A 14,207-nucleotide genomic window follows, 5' to 3' on the forward strand; every position below is an offset into this window, starting at 1 on the left:
CTTTTGCAGGTGTTTAGAGTTAATTAGTTGATTCAGATGATTAGGTTAATAGCTCGTTTAGAGAACCTTTTCATGATATGCTAATTTTTTGAGATAGGAATTTTGGGTTTTCATGAGCTGTATGCCAAAATCATCAGTATTAAAACAATAAAAGACCTGAAATATTTCAGTTGGTGTGCAATGAATCTAAAATATATGAAAGTTAAATTTTTATCATTACATTATGGAAGATAATGAACTTTTATCACAATATGCTAATGTTTTGAGAAGGACCTGTTTTTTCCAAAACAAATGCTTGTAAAAATCCCAAAGAGTCTAAGGAACTGGAATATGTAAGCCTTTTAATCCAAAACGCTTTAATCCAAAATGCGTTTCTGACCGTAACACGCAGCACTTCCGTCCTTTGTTTCGGCTCTCACTTGTCCTAGGAGGCTTAAAAAACTACACTGAGCCGTCAAACGAAAATCATGAAAATAGTGGGCGATCCCACTATATATATATATATATATATGTATGCAAGAGAATAAGAATGTGCTTTGCAAAGAACATTAATTATACTGAAATTCGACAAAGTTACATGCTCAGGCTCAGTCTCTCTCTCTCTCTCTCTCTCTCTCTCTCTCTCTCTCTCTCTCTCTCTCTCTCTCTCTCTCTCTCTCTCTCTCTCTCTCTCTGTAGGTTGTATAAATGCAGTCTCACTGAAGATGACTGTACTGCTGTTGTAGCAGCTCTGAGAACAAACCCCTCACACCTCAAGGAGCTGGACCTGAGTGACAATACAATTGGAGACACAGGAGTGAAGCAGCTCTGTGATCTACTGAAGACCTCAAACTGCAGTCTGGAGAAACTGAAGTAAATAATTTGTAGTCTTTATTGAGAAAAAAAAAAGGAATGAGGGATAAAATGAAGAAAGTTCTATAACAGGTTCTGAATTTACAATAGAAGAAAAGACATTTTAAATTAAAATTGATTATCTGAAATCAGTTAAAATTTTTTAATAAGAAAGTAAAAAATGGTTCATCTAAATCCTTTAATTATAAACAGGTAATAGCCTGTAGCTTAATTAATCTAATTACATGAATCTCCTGTGAAATGTGACCTGTGCTTCTCTTAAATAATGGTTCTAACTGTTATCTACTGGCCTGTACTGAGATTATTATTAATTACAAAGCCTTCAGTGATGCTCTGTCACTGTCATGTCACTGTCTCACTGTGAAATGTCCTTTATTAATATTTTCTTTCAGAATAAATAACTGTAATCTCACACAAACACAATGTGGTGATCTGGCTAAAGCTCTGGAATCAAACTCCTCATCACCTCTGAAAGAGCTGGAGCTCAGAGAGAACTACAGTGTGTCAGATTGGAACATTTTTAGTTATTTTATAGGGAATCCAAACTCTAAGTTGATTTTGAGGTGAGTTTCTGGAAATATTTTACACTGCACTATTTTATGCTTTATGCTTCCACCAATAAGTGGTGAAGGTGTTAAGTTTGCATGTTTTTCTTCGGTCCAAGATTCTCATTATGGTATCATCATAACCAGCAGGTTTTCCTCAGTAGCTTTCTTCATGTATAAAGGTCATTTTAAGGGTTTTTCTGGTATAACAATTAGTAAGAACACAAAGTAAACTTACTGATAGCAGAGACATCCTCATCTATGTCAACTTGTTAAAGTTCTGTAAACTTCGTAATTTAGCATAAACTAAAAACAGTCTAAACCCATGATGAGAGCTGGTAGTCGGACTAATTCAACTTCAACTTTCTGAATCTGGTCCCTGCAAATAAAATAGAAAAAATCTTCTGAAAACAGTTTAACAAGAGACAGAGATGTAGAAACCAGGACAAGCTCACACAAAAAACACAGCTTAGAAAAACATTTAATAGGTTGTGAGCTACAAAACTAGAAAGTTAGCTAAATAAAGTCATTTCCATATTGTTACATTTACATTACATTTATTACATTGTTAATGCTGAGGCATCAGAATAATTTTCTGTGCTGGTTCACATCATTTAACATCAGCATCTTGTGGGGACAAACATCCAGAGGTCTGTTATCAGTATCATAATGGAAGGTGTTTTCTCTCTACAGAATTTTGAGTCCTGAAGCAGAAAAGGTCTGTGATTATCTGACTGAATTTCTGGGTATAAACCCGATACTGCAGAGAGAACTGGATCTGAGTGGGAAAATATCTGGAGACTCTGAAGTGAAGCAGCTCTCTGTTCTACTGAAGGATCCACAGTGTAGGACTGAGACACTTCAGTAAGGAATTAAACTCTATTTTAATCTGTAAACTTCAGTTAGTGATGTTAATGCTGAATGGTTTGTCTTTAGGTGATCAATCATTCATCTAGTTTTCAGTCTTTTTCAGTAGTAATGAGTAGTTTGAGGAGAAAAGACGCTCCTCTGTATACAGAAGTGTTAAAGAAAAACCCTGTGATTTATTGTGTTTTCAGACTCAGTGAGTGTAATCTGACAGAGAAAGGATGTTCAGCTCTGCTCACAGCTCTCAGATCAGAACACTCCACCCTGAAGGAGCTGAATCTGAGTAAGAACAGGATTCAGGATTCAGGAGTGAAGCTGCTCTCTGAGGAACTGAAGAAGAAACACTGTAAACTGGAGACTCTGAGGTAACGTCTAATACACACTTCATTTATAATGTAGATGCTCTGATAGAGATGTAAAATATTTATTTGTAATTCAGTAAAACATTTTCAAAATTTTAAAATTTTTTTTTTTAAAAATTTTTCCCAACTTTTTTTCTTTAAAGCCATGAATTATTGTAACATCAGTTTGTTTATTACAACAAAGTCATTTATACAAGCTGATTTCTATACGTAACACATCTTAATGTTTAAAACTACAGATGTTTATTTTTTGCAATATTTGGAAAATACTGAAATAAAATTCAAATTAATTTTGTTTTTTCAGGTTAATGGACAATAATATCAGAGAGGAAGGATACATCGCTCTGTCTGAAGCTCTGAAATCATCTCACCTGATAGAGCTGGATCTCAGAGGAAACGACCCTGGAGCATCAGGAGTGAAGCGGCTCACTGATTTACTACAGGATCCAGACTGTAAACTAAACACACTGAGGTTAATATTATAAATCAATAAGAGAATAATTATTAATATACATATCAGGACTACTTGATAAATATGTTCCATTTGTTATATCTGATGGTCATGTTAGACGTCCTCTTCATAAATAATCTATTATGGACAAACTTGCTAACATCCGAAAAGATTTTCAAAATGATGTCGTAGCAACACAAAATAATTAGGAATCTTAAATTCATGATGTAATATTACTGTAAAAAGGTAGTTTTGTATTTGCTTTTTATTTTTTGCTACATTTCACCTGCCTTTATTCAGTGTTTGAACTTCTTTAATAATACAGACATGTACAATATTTCTGTTTCATTAATTTGCTAAAAGTGAATTATTAAAGAACTCTAGCACTAAACTTTAACTTAAGACAATTTTATAAACTGTGTCTAAATTTCTTATGTTTTCCTCTTGTATAAAACCTTCTTTCTTTCTTTCTTTCTTTCTTTCTTTCTTTCTTTCTTTCTTTCTTTCTTTCTTTCTTTCTTTCTTTCTCTGCAGGTTGTTGAAAAGTTCTGCTGCACAGGAAGGTTGTGATTTCCTTTCTAGAGTTCTGGGTGTGAACCCCTTACTGCAGAGAGAACTCAATGTGAGTGAGAAAATATCTGGAGACTCGCAGGTGAAGCAGCTCTCTGTTCTTCTGGAGGATTCACACTGCAGACCAGAGAGACTCAAGTTAGTATTGATCACTTATTTATACTTAAACACTAGTGTATTCCTTTTGGAATGTAATAACTGTATATAATGTCATTAATGAAATATTTTAGTCTACTTTTAAACTGTATATTTTGCATTAAACAATATAAAACTACATTTAAACAGAAGTCTTGTCTTCCTTGTTGTCTCTGTATCCAGAGTAAATAACTGCAGGATGACAAATGAAGGTTGTGCTGCTCTGGTATCAGCTCTGGGTTTAAAGCCCTCACACCTGAGAGAGCTGGAGCTGAGTGGGAATAAACTGGGAGGATCAGGAATGAAGGAGCTCTGTGATGTGCTGAAGGATCAACAACTCAAACTGCTGAAACTGGGGTAAAGGCATCATTTATAATAAAATCTATAATGTCAGAAAGACCAGAGGTCTTTAAGAAGACTTTTAGAAGACGTTCTGGTGAAATATGTCGTGTTACAGTTTGTAATGACCAGATATATGTATTTTAATACCATTTATACAAACTCTATTTAATAGCCTACAACCATCATCTTTGAATATAAACTTGAATTATTATAAAAGGAACAGAAATCCTTCTAGAAATGTTATAAACACTGGACAGAAGCTAGTAGTTAATCTACAGATAATAAAATCCTACAGGTAAATTAAGTTACAGTAACAGATTAATGTACAGTATGGAACTGTGAGATGATTACACACTACAGCAGGAATTACTGATACCACCAGCAAGAATTCTTAAAGACACAAAGCCAACAGTGAGGTATAAATGCCCCTTTTCCATGGAGGCATTTTGAGTGCTGGTTCAGAGCCTAAGTTAAAATCAGTAGTTTCTATTTCGACACCCAAAGCACCGGCTCTAAACCAGGAAAAGTGGTTCTTAAGTAGCACCAAAACATTGCTGGTCTAGACTTAAGAACCGCTTGCGTCAGGGGCTGGGGTAGTGGTGGGGCTGGGGGCGGGGCTACTGTGACCACCAAGACAAAAGAGAATGTCATTAGTGCCATTTTAAAATCATTTTAAATCAGGATTTGCCACATTTGGATGCCAACGATGCCAATGTAGGTTTGCAAAGCCGTGAGAATTAACAGTAAAGCAACATCCGCCATTGTTAATGTCGTGGTTGTGTTTGCTGCTTCTGCGCTAATGTTGTTGTATAACGTTGCATACAGTGAAATAAGACTCAGCTCTGTGATGGCTCTCTAGCCCATGGAAAGGCAAACTGGTTCTTGGAAGGATTACCAGTGGAACCAACTTCAAACCAGCACCAGCACTAGCTCTGAACCAGCACCCGATTCCTTACAGATACAGAAGAACAGAACAGGAGCCTGATAAGGAAACTTCACACATTTTAAGTAGATTAAAGTGAATTAAATAGAGAAAAATTATACTGAAATTAGACAAAGTTACCTGCTCTCTCTCTCTCTCTCTCTCTCTCTCTCTTCCACTTATCCAACACATCACTTTGGCTCCTACTTCAATCAGATGGGAGGTTGGGAAGGCCCGTCCCAATCAATCGGCTAGTCAGGACTCGCCCTGGAAATAGGTTGAGTTGCAAACATCTGTATAACTCCCATCTTCCAGAAGACGCCGGCGAAGGGTCAATTGAGTATTGTGGACCTCGTGTCTATATGCTCAAGTATACCATTTCTGTATCCTTAATGTACATCCGGTGGATGTCCGCGGCTCTGTACATCCCCTTGTAGGGCTCCGAGGTGGGTGAGGAGCAGAGATGATGAACAAAAATACTTCTAACATGGCGAACAAACAAAACACCAAAAAAACGATTACTGGACCAGGATTTGGAGGTTGAACTAAAGACTGATCTTATTTTCTCCTCTGATAACGAAAACTGGCAAAGATTTATTTTACTGGAATCATTGACTAAAGACATGCCTCTTACCAAACTGTCTCCTTTTGCAATCCATAAAGGAATAACTGGAATTGCGGGAGCAGTCAGAGATATCAAGAAGCTGCGGTCTGGACAGATCTTGGTGGATTGTGCTAGGAAAGCAAACTCAGACAATCTACTGCGAGCAACGACCTTGGCTGGTATAGATATGAAAGCCTTCTGTCATCCTTCTTTGAACAATAGCAAAGGCGTGATCCGCACCAGAGAGCTGCAGGATATGGACGAAGCTGATATAACCTCGGAACTGAAACAACTGGGAGTGATTGATACCAAAAGAATTATCATCAAAAAGGATGGACAAATGATCAAAACAGGAACATACATCCTGACTTTTAACAAACCTCAACCACCCAAAAGAATCAAACTTGGATATCTAAGTGTCATTGTGGATATATTTATACCAAATCCACTGAGATGCTTTACATGTCAGAAATTCGGTCATGGTTCTGCAGGATGTAGAAATAAGCCGGTTTGCTGGAATTGTGGTGAAGAGCATCAGGAAATGGACTGTTCAAAGCCCTCTAAATGCAAAAACTGCTTTGGAGCTCACGCAGCTTCATCAAAGATTTGTCCCATGTGGATTAAAGAAAAGGAAATACAAAGAATGAAACACACAAGGAAGGTAAGCTATGTTGATGCTCGCAAATTGGTTGAAGGACTCCCTGCTTTTACTTTGAAGAAGTCTTATTCTGCTGCTGTTATACCGAAGACACACACCAGTAGTTGTCAGACAGATCTAACTTGGATATCCACAGATAAGCTCAAAGACGTAAGCGGTACAAAGAATTTGAATTCTCAAAAAACGAGGAACATTTACATTCAAACCAAGCAAGTTCAAGATGTACAACTGGAACAAAGCGGTTCAAAAGTGAAAAAAAAATCCCAACGCACAGTAGCTCCACATTCAAGTCAAAACGTACGTCGATCTCAGGAGAAAGATAATCCAAAAGACATTGAAATGACTGAGACTATGCTTAGTCGCAGCCGCAGTCTCTCCCCTAAATGTAAAAACAAAGGACCTGCTCCCATCTTTCCCACTTGAGGATAAGTATCCTTATAATCCAGTGGAATTGTCGAGGGATAAAAGCCAACGCTGCGGAATTACAACAGTTAACTGCGAATTTGAATCCACTTGTCTGCTGTATTCATTCCCTCTTATCTCCAGAAGATGCCTGGAGGCTTAAAAATTTCAAAATGTACAGTGCGTATGGTCCGAATCTCCACCAGCCTTCTGGAGGAGCAGCGGTCTTGCTGAAAAACAATTTAATTCACAGTCATATAGCGTTGGATACCCAATTTCAAGCAGTAGCGGTTCAAATTACTCTCCACAGTAACAGTATGCTCTATTTACATTCTGTGAAAGCATTTTACCTCAGGAAATGGATAAACTTGTTTCACAACTGCCAATGCCATATATACTCATGGGTGACTTTAACAGTCATAATACTTTATGGGGAGAAGACCGATGTGATGTTAAAGGGAAACGAATGGAAACTTTTATAGTGAATAATGATTTGTGTTTGCTAAATGACGGGACAAAAACACATCTTCACCCAGGTCATGGTACCTATTCAGCGATTGATTTGACAATATGTAGCGCCAATATCTACCTTGACTGCTCATGGAGGGTCTGGGATGACCTCTGTGGAAATGATCATTTTCCAGTTATCATCACATTTCCACAAGTGAGTATCCAAATGAGGCCTTCAAGGTGGCAACTTAAGAAAGCAGACTGGCCTTCGTTTCAGACTATGTGCAGGGAAAAATTGGTTCTTGCAAACCGGGACAATCAATGCTCCATAGAATCCTTCTCCCAACAGTTAATTGATATTGCAAATGAGACAGTTCCGAAAACATCAGGAAAGTCTCACAATAAAGCTAACCCCGGGTTCAATGAGCAATGTAAGAAGGCTATTAAAACACGGAAAAAGGCTGAACGGTCTTTTAATAAACACCAATCAGAAACTAACTTGTTACGTCTCAAGATTTGCAGAGCTCAAGCTCGTAGAGTCATAAATCAAGCAAAGAAACAGAGTTGGAGACAATCTGTGTCAAGTTTAACCTGTTATACTCCCGCGAAGAGGATTTGGAACATGATTCGTAGAATGAAGGGCATGGAGAGTGAGTCTTATGTACAGCATATTAAAGAACAAGGGACACTTCAGACAAGGGAGATGGATATAGCAAATACATTAGCTGACTACTTTGAAAAGAACTCATCAATGGAGAATTGCCTCCCTGAATTTCAACTAAAACGAGCACGGCAAGAATGTAAAGAACTGAATTTCTGTTCTGATAACATGGAAGTATATAATCATCCCTTCAAGATTTAAGGAAGAATTAATAAACTGTTCACAAGATACTGCTGTTGGCCCAGATAAAATTCACTACCAGTTTTTAAAGCACTTACCTTACTGTGCTTTAACTCTTTTATTAGATCATTTTAACACTGTATGGATTTCTGGGAAACTACCGGATTCTTGGAAGGAAGCAACAGTGATTCCTATACCTAAACCAGGGAAAGATCACACTGTCCAAATAACTATAGACCCATTGCCTTAACCAGTTGCTTATGTAAAACCATGGAGAGAATGATTAACAACCGCCTTGTTTGGATGCTGGAATCAAAGAAACAATTAACTGACTACCAGTGTGGATTTAGGCGTGGTAAGGGCACACTGGACCAACTAATTCGACTGGAGATGTACATCAGGGATGGTTTCATCAGGAAAGAACATGTTGTTGCTGTCTTTTATGACCTAGAAAAAGCATATGATACAGCATGGAGGTATGGGATTTTGAGAGATCTTCATCGTATGGGCTTTAGAGGAAGACTTCCTATCTTCATTTCAAACTTTTTAACCAGTAGACGCTTCAAAGTCCAAGTAGGAAACTGTCTATCAACTATTCATAGACAAGAACTTGGAGTTCCCCCAAGGAAGTATTCTCTGTCACTCTCTTCAGTATCAAAATTAATAGCATTGTGGAAGTCATTGGATCGGACATATTCTGCAGCCTTTATGTGGATGATTTGAGCATCTGTTATAGAGGGAGAAATATGGGTATGATCGAAAGAAATTTGCAATTATGTATTAACAAACTTAGCCAGTGGACCACTGAAAATGGTTTTAAGTTTTCCGAAACCAAAACTGTTTGTATTCATTTCTGCCTTCAGCAAATTCTGCATCATGACTCAGAACTTTTTATCAAGGGAGATCAGATTGAAGTTGTTAAGGAAACTAAGTTTTTAGGTCTTCTTCTTGATAACAAAATGACTTTTATACCACATTTAAAATTGTTAAAAATCAAGTGCCTGAAAGTTATGAATATTATTAAAGTCTTGGCTAAAACAAAATGGGGTGCAGATTACATCGTTCTTCTGAGAGTGTATAGAGTTCTCATTCAATCTCGTTTGGACTATGGCAGTATAATTTATCACTCTGCCAGGAAGTCATATAAGCAAATAATTGATACAGTGCATCATCAAGGGTTACGACTAGCTTTAGGTGCGTTTAGAACCTCTCCAGTGCAGAGCTTATATATTGAAGCCAATGAACCTTCGCTCCAAAACAGACGGTTAAAACCATCACTTCAATATGCTATTAAACTGAAAGCGAATGAAAATAACCCAGCATACTCTGCAGTTTTTAACCCTCAGTTTGATCAGTTGTATGACAGCAAACAAAGATCCATCAAACCTTTCGGGGGTTCGCATTAATCCACACTTACGACATTTGAACGTAAATTTGGACAACTTACGTCAAACACACTTCAGTTCCTTGCCTTCTTGGATATTAAAGAAACCTGTAATCAACATGGCTTTAGGACATCAGAGAAAAGGTGTGACTCATCCAAATGTTTATAGACAGCAATATATGGACATAAGAAGTCAGTACCCCTTACACTTACCAATATTCACGGATGGATCAAAGGCGGAAAACGGCGTAGGTGCAGCGATGGTGACTGGACATCAACAGTATGGAACTAGAATTCCAAAAGAATGCTCAATTTCCACAGCTGAAGCCTGTGCTTTGCTCTTAGCTTTGGAACACATTGATAATTTCCAACTGAAGAACACTATAATTTTTACCGATTCTAAATCGTGCCTTCAAGCAATGGAATCCTTGGAGCATAACCATCCGTTGATTGATAATATTTTAACCAAAGTTGATCATCTGCAGAATCAAACCTATAATGTAAATTTCTGTTGGATTCCAGGACATGTTGGACTTTCAGGAAACGAGCGAGCTGATGCAGCTGCTAAGAAAGCTTTAAGGCAGAATGTGACTGGATGCCAAATTCCTCCCTCGGAATATAGACCTATTATCAATGGCTATGTACTAAATAAGTGGCAAGAGGAATGGAATACATGGTCGAATAACAAATTGTTTGAAATACACCCTGAAATTACTACCAGGTCTCTAATACCTACGAGCTCAAGATTCGATCAGATGATCTTAACCAGATGTAGAATCGGACATACAAGGCTGACACATGAATACCTGCTGAAAGGACAAGACCCCATTCAGTGCTCGTACTGCAGCATTCCCCTTACTGTCAAACACATTCTGTTGGACTGTCCTGCACATAATGACCACAGAAGGGTATTTTATGAGGCCAAATCATTTAAAGAGCTATTTTACAAGGTTTTATCAGAAAAAGTTTTTACTGTTTCTGTCATATATTAATGTAAAAAATGTAATTTAAGTTGTCTATATTTGTCTATATTTATTTCTGTGATTTTAGGTTATTTTAGTTCTTATTAACAGTTCGTGCCAAGAAGATAGCCTCAGTAGCTGACATGGCAGTAAACTATAGTAACTAACTAACTAACTAATCTCTCTCTCTCTCTCTCTCTCTCTCTCTCTCTCTCTCTCTCTCTCTCTCTCTCTCTCTCTCTCTCTCTCTCTCTCTGTAGGTTGTATAAATGCAGTCTCACTGAAGATGACTGTACTGCTGTTGTAGCAGCTCTGAGAACAAACCCCTCACACCTCAAGGAGCTGGACCTGAGTGACAATACATTTGGAGACACAGGAGTGAAGCAGCTCTGTGATCTACTGATGACCTCAAACTGCAGTCTGGAGAAACTGAAGTAAATTATTTTTTGTCTTGTTAAAAAAACAAAACAAATGAAAGATAATACAAATTATAATAAAGGTCTATAACAGGTTTGCAGTTTATAATATAAGAGAAAAAAACAATTATTTTAAATTAAAATGACTTCTCTGATGTATGTTTACTGTATGAAGTCAAAGAAACTTTTAAATCCTTTAATTATAAACAGGTAACACCTGTAGCTTGATTAATCTAATTACATGAATCTCCTGTGAAATGTGATCTGTGCTTCTCTTAAATAATGGTTCTAACTGTTGTCTACTGGCCTGTACTGAGATTATTATTAATTACAAAGCCTTCAGTGATGCTCTGTCACTGTCATGTCACTGTCTCACTGTGAAATGTCCTTTATTAATATTTTCTTTCAGAATAAATAACTGTAATCTCACACAAACACAATGTGGTGATCTGGCTAAAGCTCTGGAATCAAACTCCTCATCACCTCTGAAAGAGCTGGAGCTCAGAGGGAACTACAGTGTGTCAGATTGGAACAATTTTAGTTATTTTCTGGGGAATTCAAACTCTAAGTTGATTGTGAGGTGAGTTTCTGATTTACATTAATGTAATTTTTTTTTACAACACTGGAAATATTTTACACCGTAATATTTTATGCTTTATGCTTCCACCAATAAGTGGTGAAGGTGTTAAGTTTGCATGTTTTTCTTCGGTCCAAGATTCTCATTATGGTATCATCATAACCAGCAGTTTTTCCTCAGTAGCTTTCTTCATGTATAAAGGTTATTTTAAGGGTTTTTCTGGTATAACAATTAGTAAGAACACAAAGTAGACTTACTGATAGCAGAGACATCCTCATCTATGCCAACTTGTTAAAGTTCTGTAAACTTAGTAATTTAGGTAATTTAGTACAAACTAAAGACAGTCTAAGCCCATGATGAGAGCTGGTAGTCGGACTAATTCACATCATTTAACATCAGCATCTTGTGGGGACAAACATCCAGAGGTCTGTTATCAGTATCATAATGAAAGGTGTTTTCTCTCTACAGAATTTTGAGTCCTGAAGCAGAAAATGTCTGTGATCATCTGAGTAAAGTTCTGGGTACAAACCCCTTACTGCAGAGAGAACTGGATCTGAGTGGGAAAATATCTGGAGACTCTGAAGTGAAGCAGCTCTCTGTTCTACTGAAGGATCCACAGTGTAGGACTGAGAAACTCAGGTGTGTGGTCTGATTCCTCACCTGGTGTTTTTATTTGTGTTCACATTAAATCTATAAAGATATTCCACTGTACACATGATCACTCTATTATTTCTTTACCTTGGAATTATTTTGATTGTTGATCTTGTGGGTTGTTAAAGACATTTTCTCAGTTGTGTTCTCTGACTGCAGGCTGAATAAGAGCAGTGTTACAGACAGAGGCTGTACTGATCTGATATCAGCTCTTACTTCAAACCCTTCACACCTGACAGAACTGGACCTGAGTGAGAACACACTGGGAAATTCAGGAGCGATTCAGATCTCTACTCTACTAAAGAAGTCATCCTGTAAACTACAGAAGCTTGTGTAAGACATTTAATAATACACTTTACTATATGACAAATAATAAATTATATTTTTACTTCTCTATATGTTTATATATATATATTATGTAGGAATAAATTAGTCAGAAGCTCGTTCAGGGGTAAATTTCCCCAAAACACCATAAACAAACATATTTCTACTACAACATGAACATAAAAGCTACAGAGCAGCGTACAGATGGCAGAGGATTAAATAATCTTACTACATAAAATACAACACTAAATAACCCATTTGAAAACTTGCCCCATTGATCGCCCTGATTAGGTATAAATACATCTTAGACCTGCAGATAGAAACACACATTACACTGGAGATAGATACAGCAGTTCAGCAGCTTTACAGTGAATACAGACAAGTTACCATGACCCCATGACCAGAAGAAATGATCTGTGTCTGCTATACTATAACACTCACCAGTTATGCTGTTGTTTCTTTACAAATTGCTTGAGATGGACCAGGACTGGCTTGTCATTGTCAAGGTCTTCTGACAGTGATAATGAGCTGCTGCACTGGCTGGTTTGAGTGATTTCATGTGACAGACATCCGTTATCCACAGTGTGTGGTTTAGTTCCAATGAGGGGGCATCAATAATGTAATTACTGTTACAGGTCTTGTCAGTTTTACATGATTTACAAATGAGTTCATGTACCACATGGGGTAAATAACGAACATTCTCACAAACAAGGTAATGAGATAATTAGCATTATAAATGTTTCCTGATGATGGTGATCTTTTTGCTCCTTCTCCAGACTTTCAGACTGTAATATAACAGAGAAAGGATACACTGCTGTGGTTAAAGCTCTGAAGTCAAACCACTCATCACTCCTGATAGAGCTGGACCTCAGAGGGAACGACCCTGGAGCATCAGGAATAAAGGAGCTTAGGGATTTGATGAATGATAAAAAATGTAAAATAAAGACACTGAGGTGAGCGCTTTCACCAGTACATGTAAAATACAGCATTAATTCTGAGTTATTACTAAAGTTTCATTGTTTGAACCACTGTGTAGCACACTGTGATATTTTTAGTCACACTTTATTTTACATTTTTTGTAATAAAGAAACAAATTTAAAGTAAAAGTTTATGCTGAAGTAATATTGCTAATGATTAAAACTAGTTTTCCACCATGGACCAAACAATTACTGAGAACTAGCACCACATTGCTGTAAATATAAGTAGTGTTAATGTTTCTCTGTTCTTTCTCTCTACAGGGTGTTGAAAAGTCCTGAAGCACAGAAAGCTTCTGATCATCTGACTGAAGTTCTGGGTATAAACCCGATACTGCAGACGGATCTGAATCTGAGTGGGAAAATAAAAGGAGACTCAGAAGTAGAGCAGCTTTCTGTTTTACTGAAGGATCCACACTGCAGACCTGAAACACTTCAGTAAGGAATTAAATTCTACATTAATCTGTAAACTTCAGTTAGTGATGTTAATGTTGAATGGTTTGTCTTTAGGTGATCAATCATTCATCTAGTTTTCAGTCTTTTTCAGTAGTAATGAGTAGTTTGAGGAGAAAAGACGCTCCTCTGCATACAGAAGTGTTAAAGAAAATCCCTGTGATTTATTGTGTTTTCAGACTCAGTGAGTGTAATCTGACAGAGAAAGGATGTTCAGCTCTGCTCACAGCTCTCAGATCAGAACACTCCACCCTGAAGGAGCTGAATCTGAGTAAGAACAGGATTCAGGATTCAGGAGTGAAGCTGCTCTCTGAGGAACTGAAGAAGAAACACTGTAAACTGGAGACTCTGAGGTAACGTCTAATACACACTTCATTTATAATCCAGACGATGATAGAGACGTGAAATACAAGTTATTACACGTATAATATTAGTTAATTCTCTTTTAAGGTGAAGCTAAAACCT

General features: G+C 37.2%; 2 protein-coding genes and 1 long non-coding RNA gene across 3 annotated transcripts in view; 2 read left to right on the forward strand and 1 right to left on the reverse strand.

Annotated features, from left to right (window-relative positions):
* LOC113657299 overlaps positions 1-14,207 on the forward strand; it is a 1,727,325-nt gene that overhangs the window by 1,260,076 nt on the left and 453,042 nt on the right. The window contains exons 148-161 of the mRNA XM_047822072.1: positions 679-852; positions 1,245-1,415; positions 2,091-2,261; positions 2,456-2,629; positions 2,931-3,098; positions 3,612-3,785; positions 3,966-4,139; positions 10,608-10,781; positions 11,173-11,343; positions 11,809-11,979; positions 12,151-12,324; positions 13,092-13,268; positions 13,554-13,727; positions 13,922-14,095. Of these exons, the coding sequence (XP_047678028.1) occupies positions 679-852; positions 1,245-1,415; positions 2,091-2,261; positions 2,456-2,629; positions 2,931-3,098; positions 3,612-3,785; positions 3,966-4,139; positions 10,608-10,781; positions 11,173-11,343; positions 11,809-11,979; positions 12,151-12,324; positions 13,092-13,268; positions 13,554-13,727; positions 13,922-14,095 (2,421 nt within the window). The remainder of the gene's footprint in view (positions 1-678; positions 853-1,244; positions 1,416-2,090; positions 2,262-2,455; positions 2,630-2,930; positions 3,099-3,611; positions 3,786-3,965; positions 4,140-10,607; positions 10,782-11,172; positions 11,344-11,808; positions 11,980-12,150; positions 12,325-13,091; positions 13,269-13,553; positions 13,728-13,921; positions 14,096-14,207) is intronic.
* LOC125146171 overlaps positions 1-14,207 on the reverse strand; it is a 1,103,650-nt gene that overhangs the window by 1,086,610 nt on the left and 2,833 nt on the right. The window lies entirely within an intron of this gene.
* LOC113638759 (protein NLRC3-like) overlaps positions 1-14,207 on the forward strand; it is a 266,503-nt gene that overhangs the window by 122,135 nt on the left and 130,161 nt on the right. The gene's annotated exons all lie outside the window — the stretch shown is intronic.

The sequence above is a fragment of the Tachysurus fulvidraco genome, chromosome 13 (assembly GCF_022655615.1).
Source record: "Tachysurus fulvidraco isolate hzauxx_2018 chromosome 13, HZAU_PFXX_2.0, whole genome shotgun sequence".
NCBI classification, from domain to species: Eukaryota; Metazoa; Chordata; class Actinopteri; order Siluriformes; family Bagridae; genus Tachysurus; species Tachysurus fulvidraco.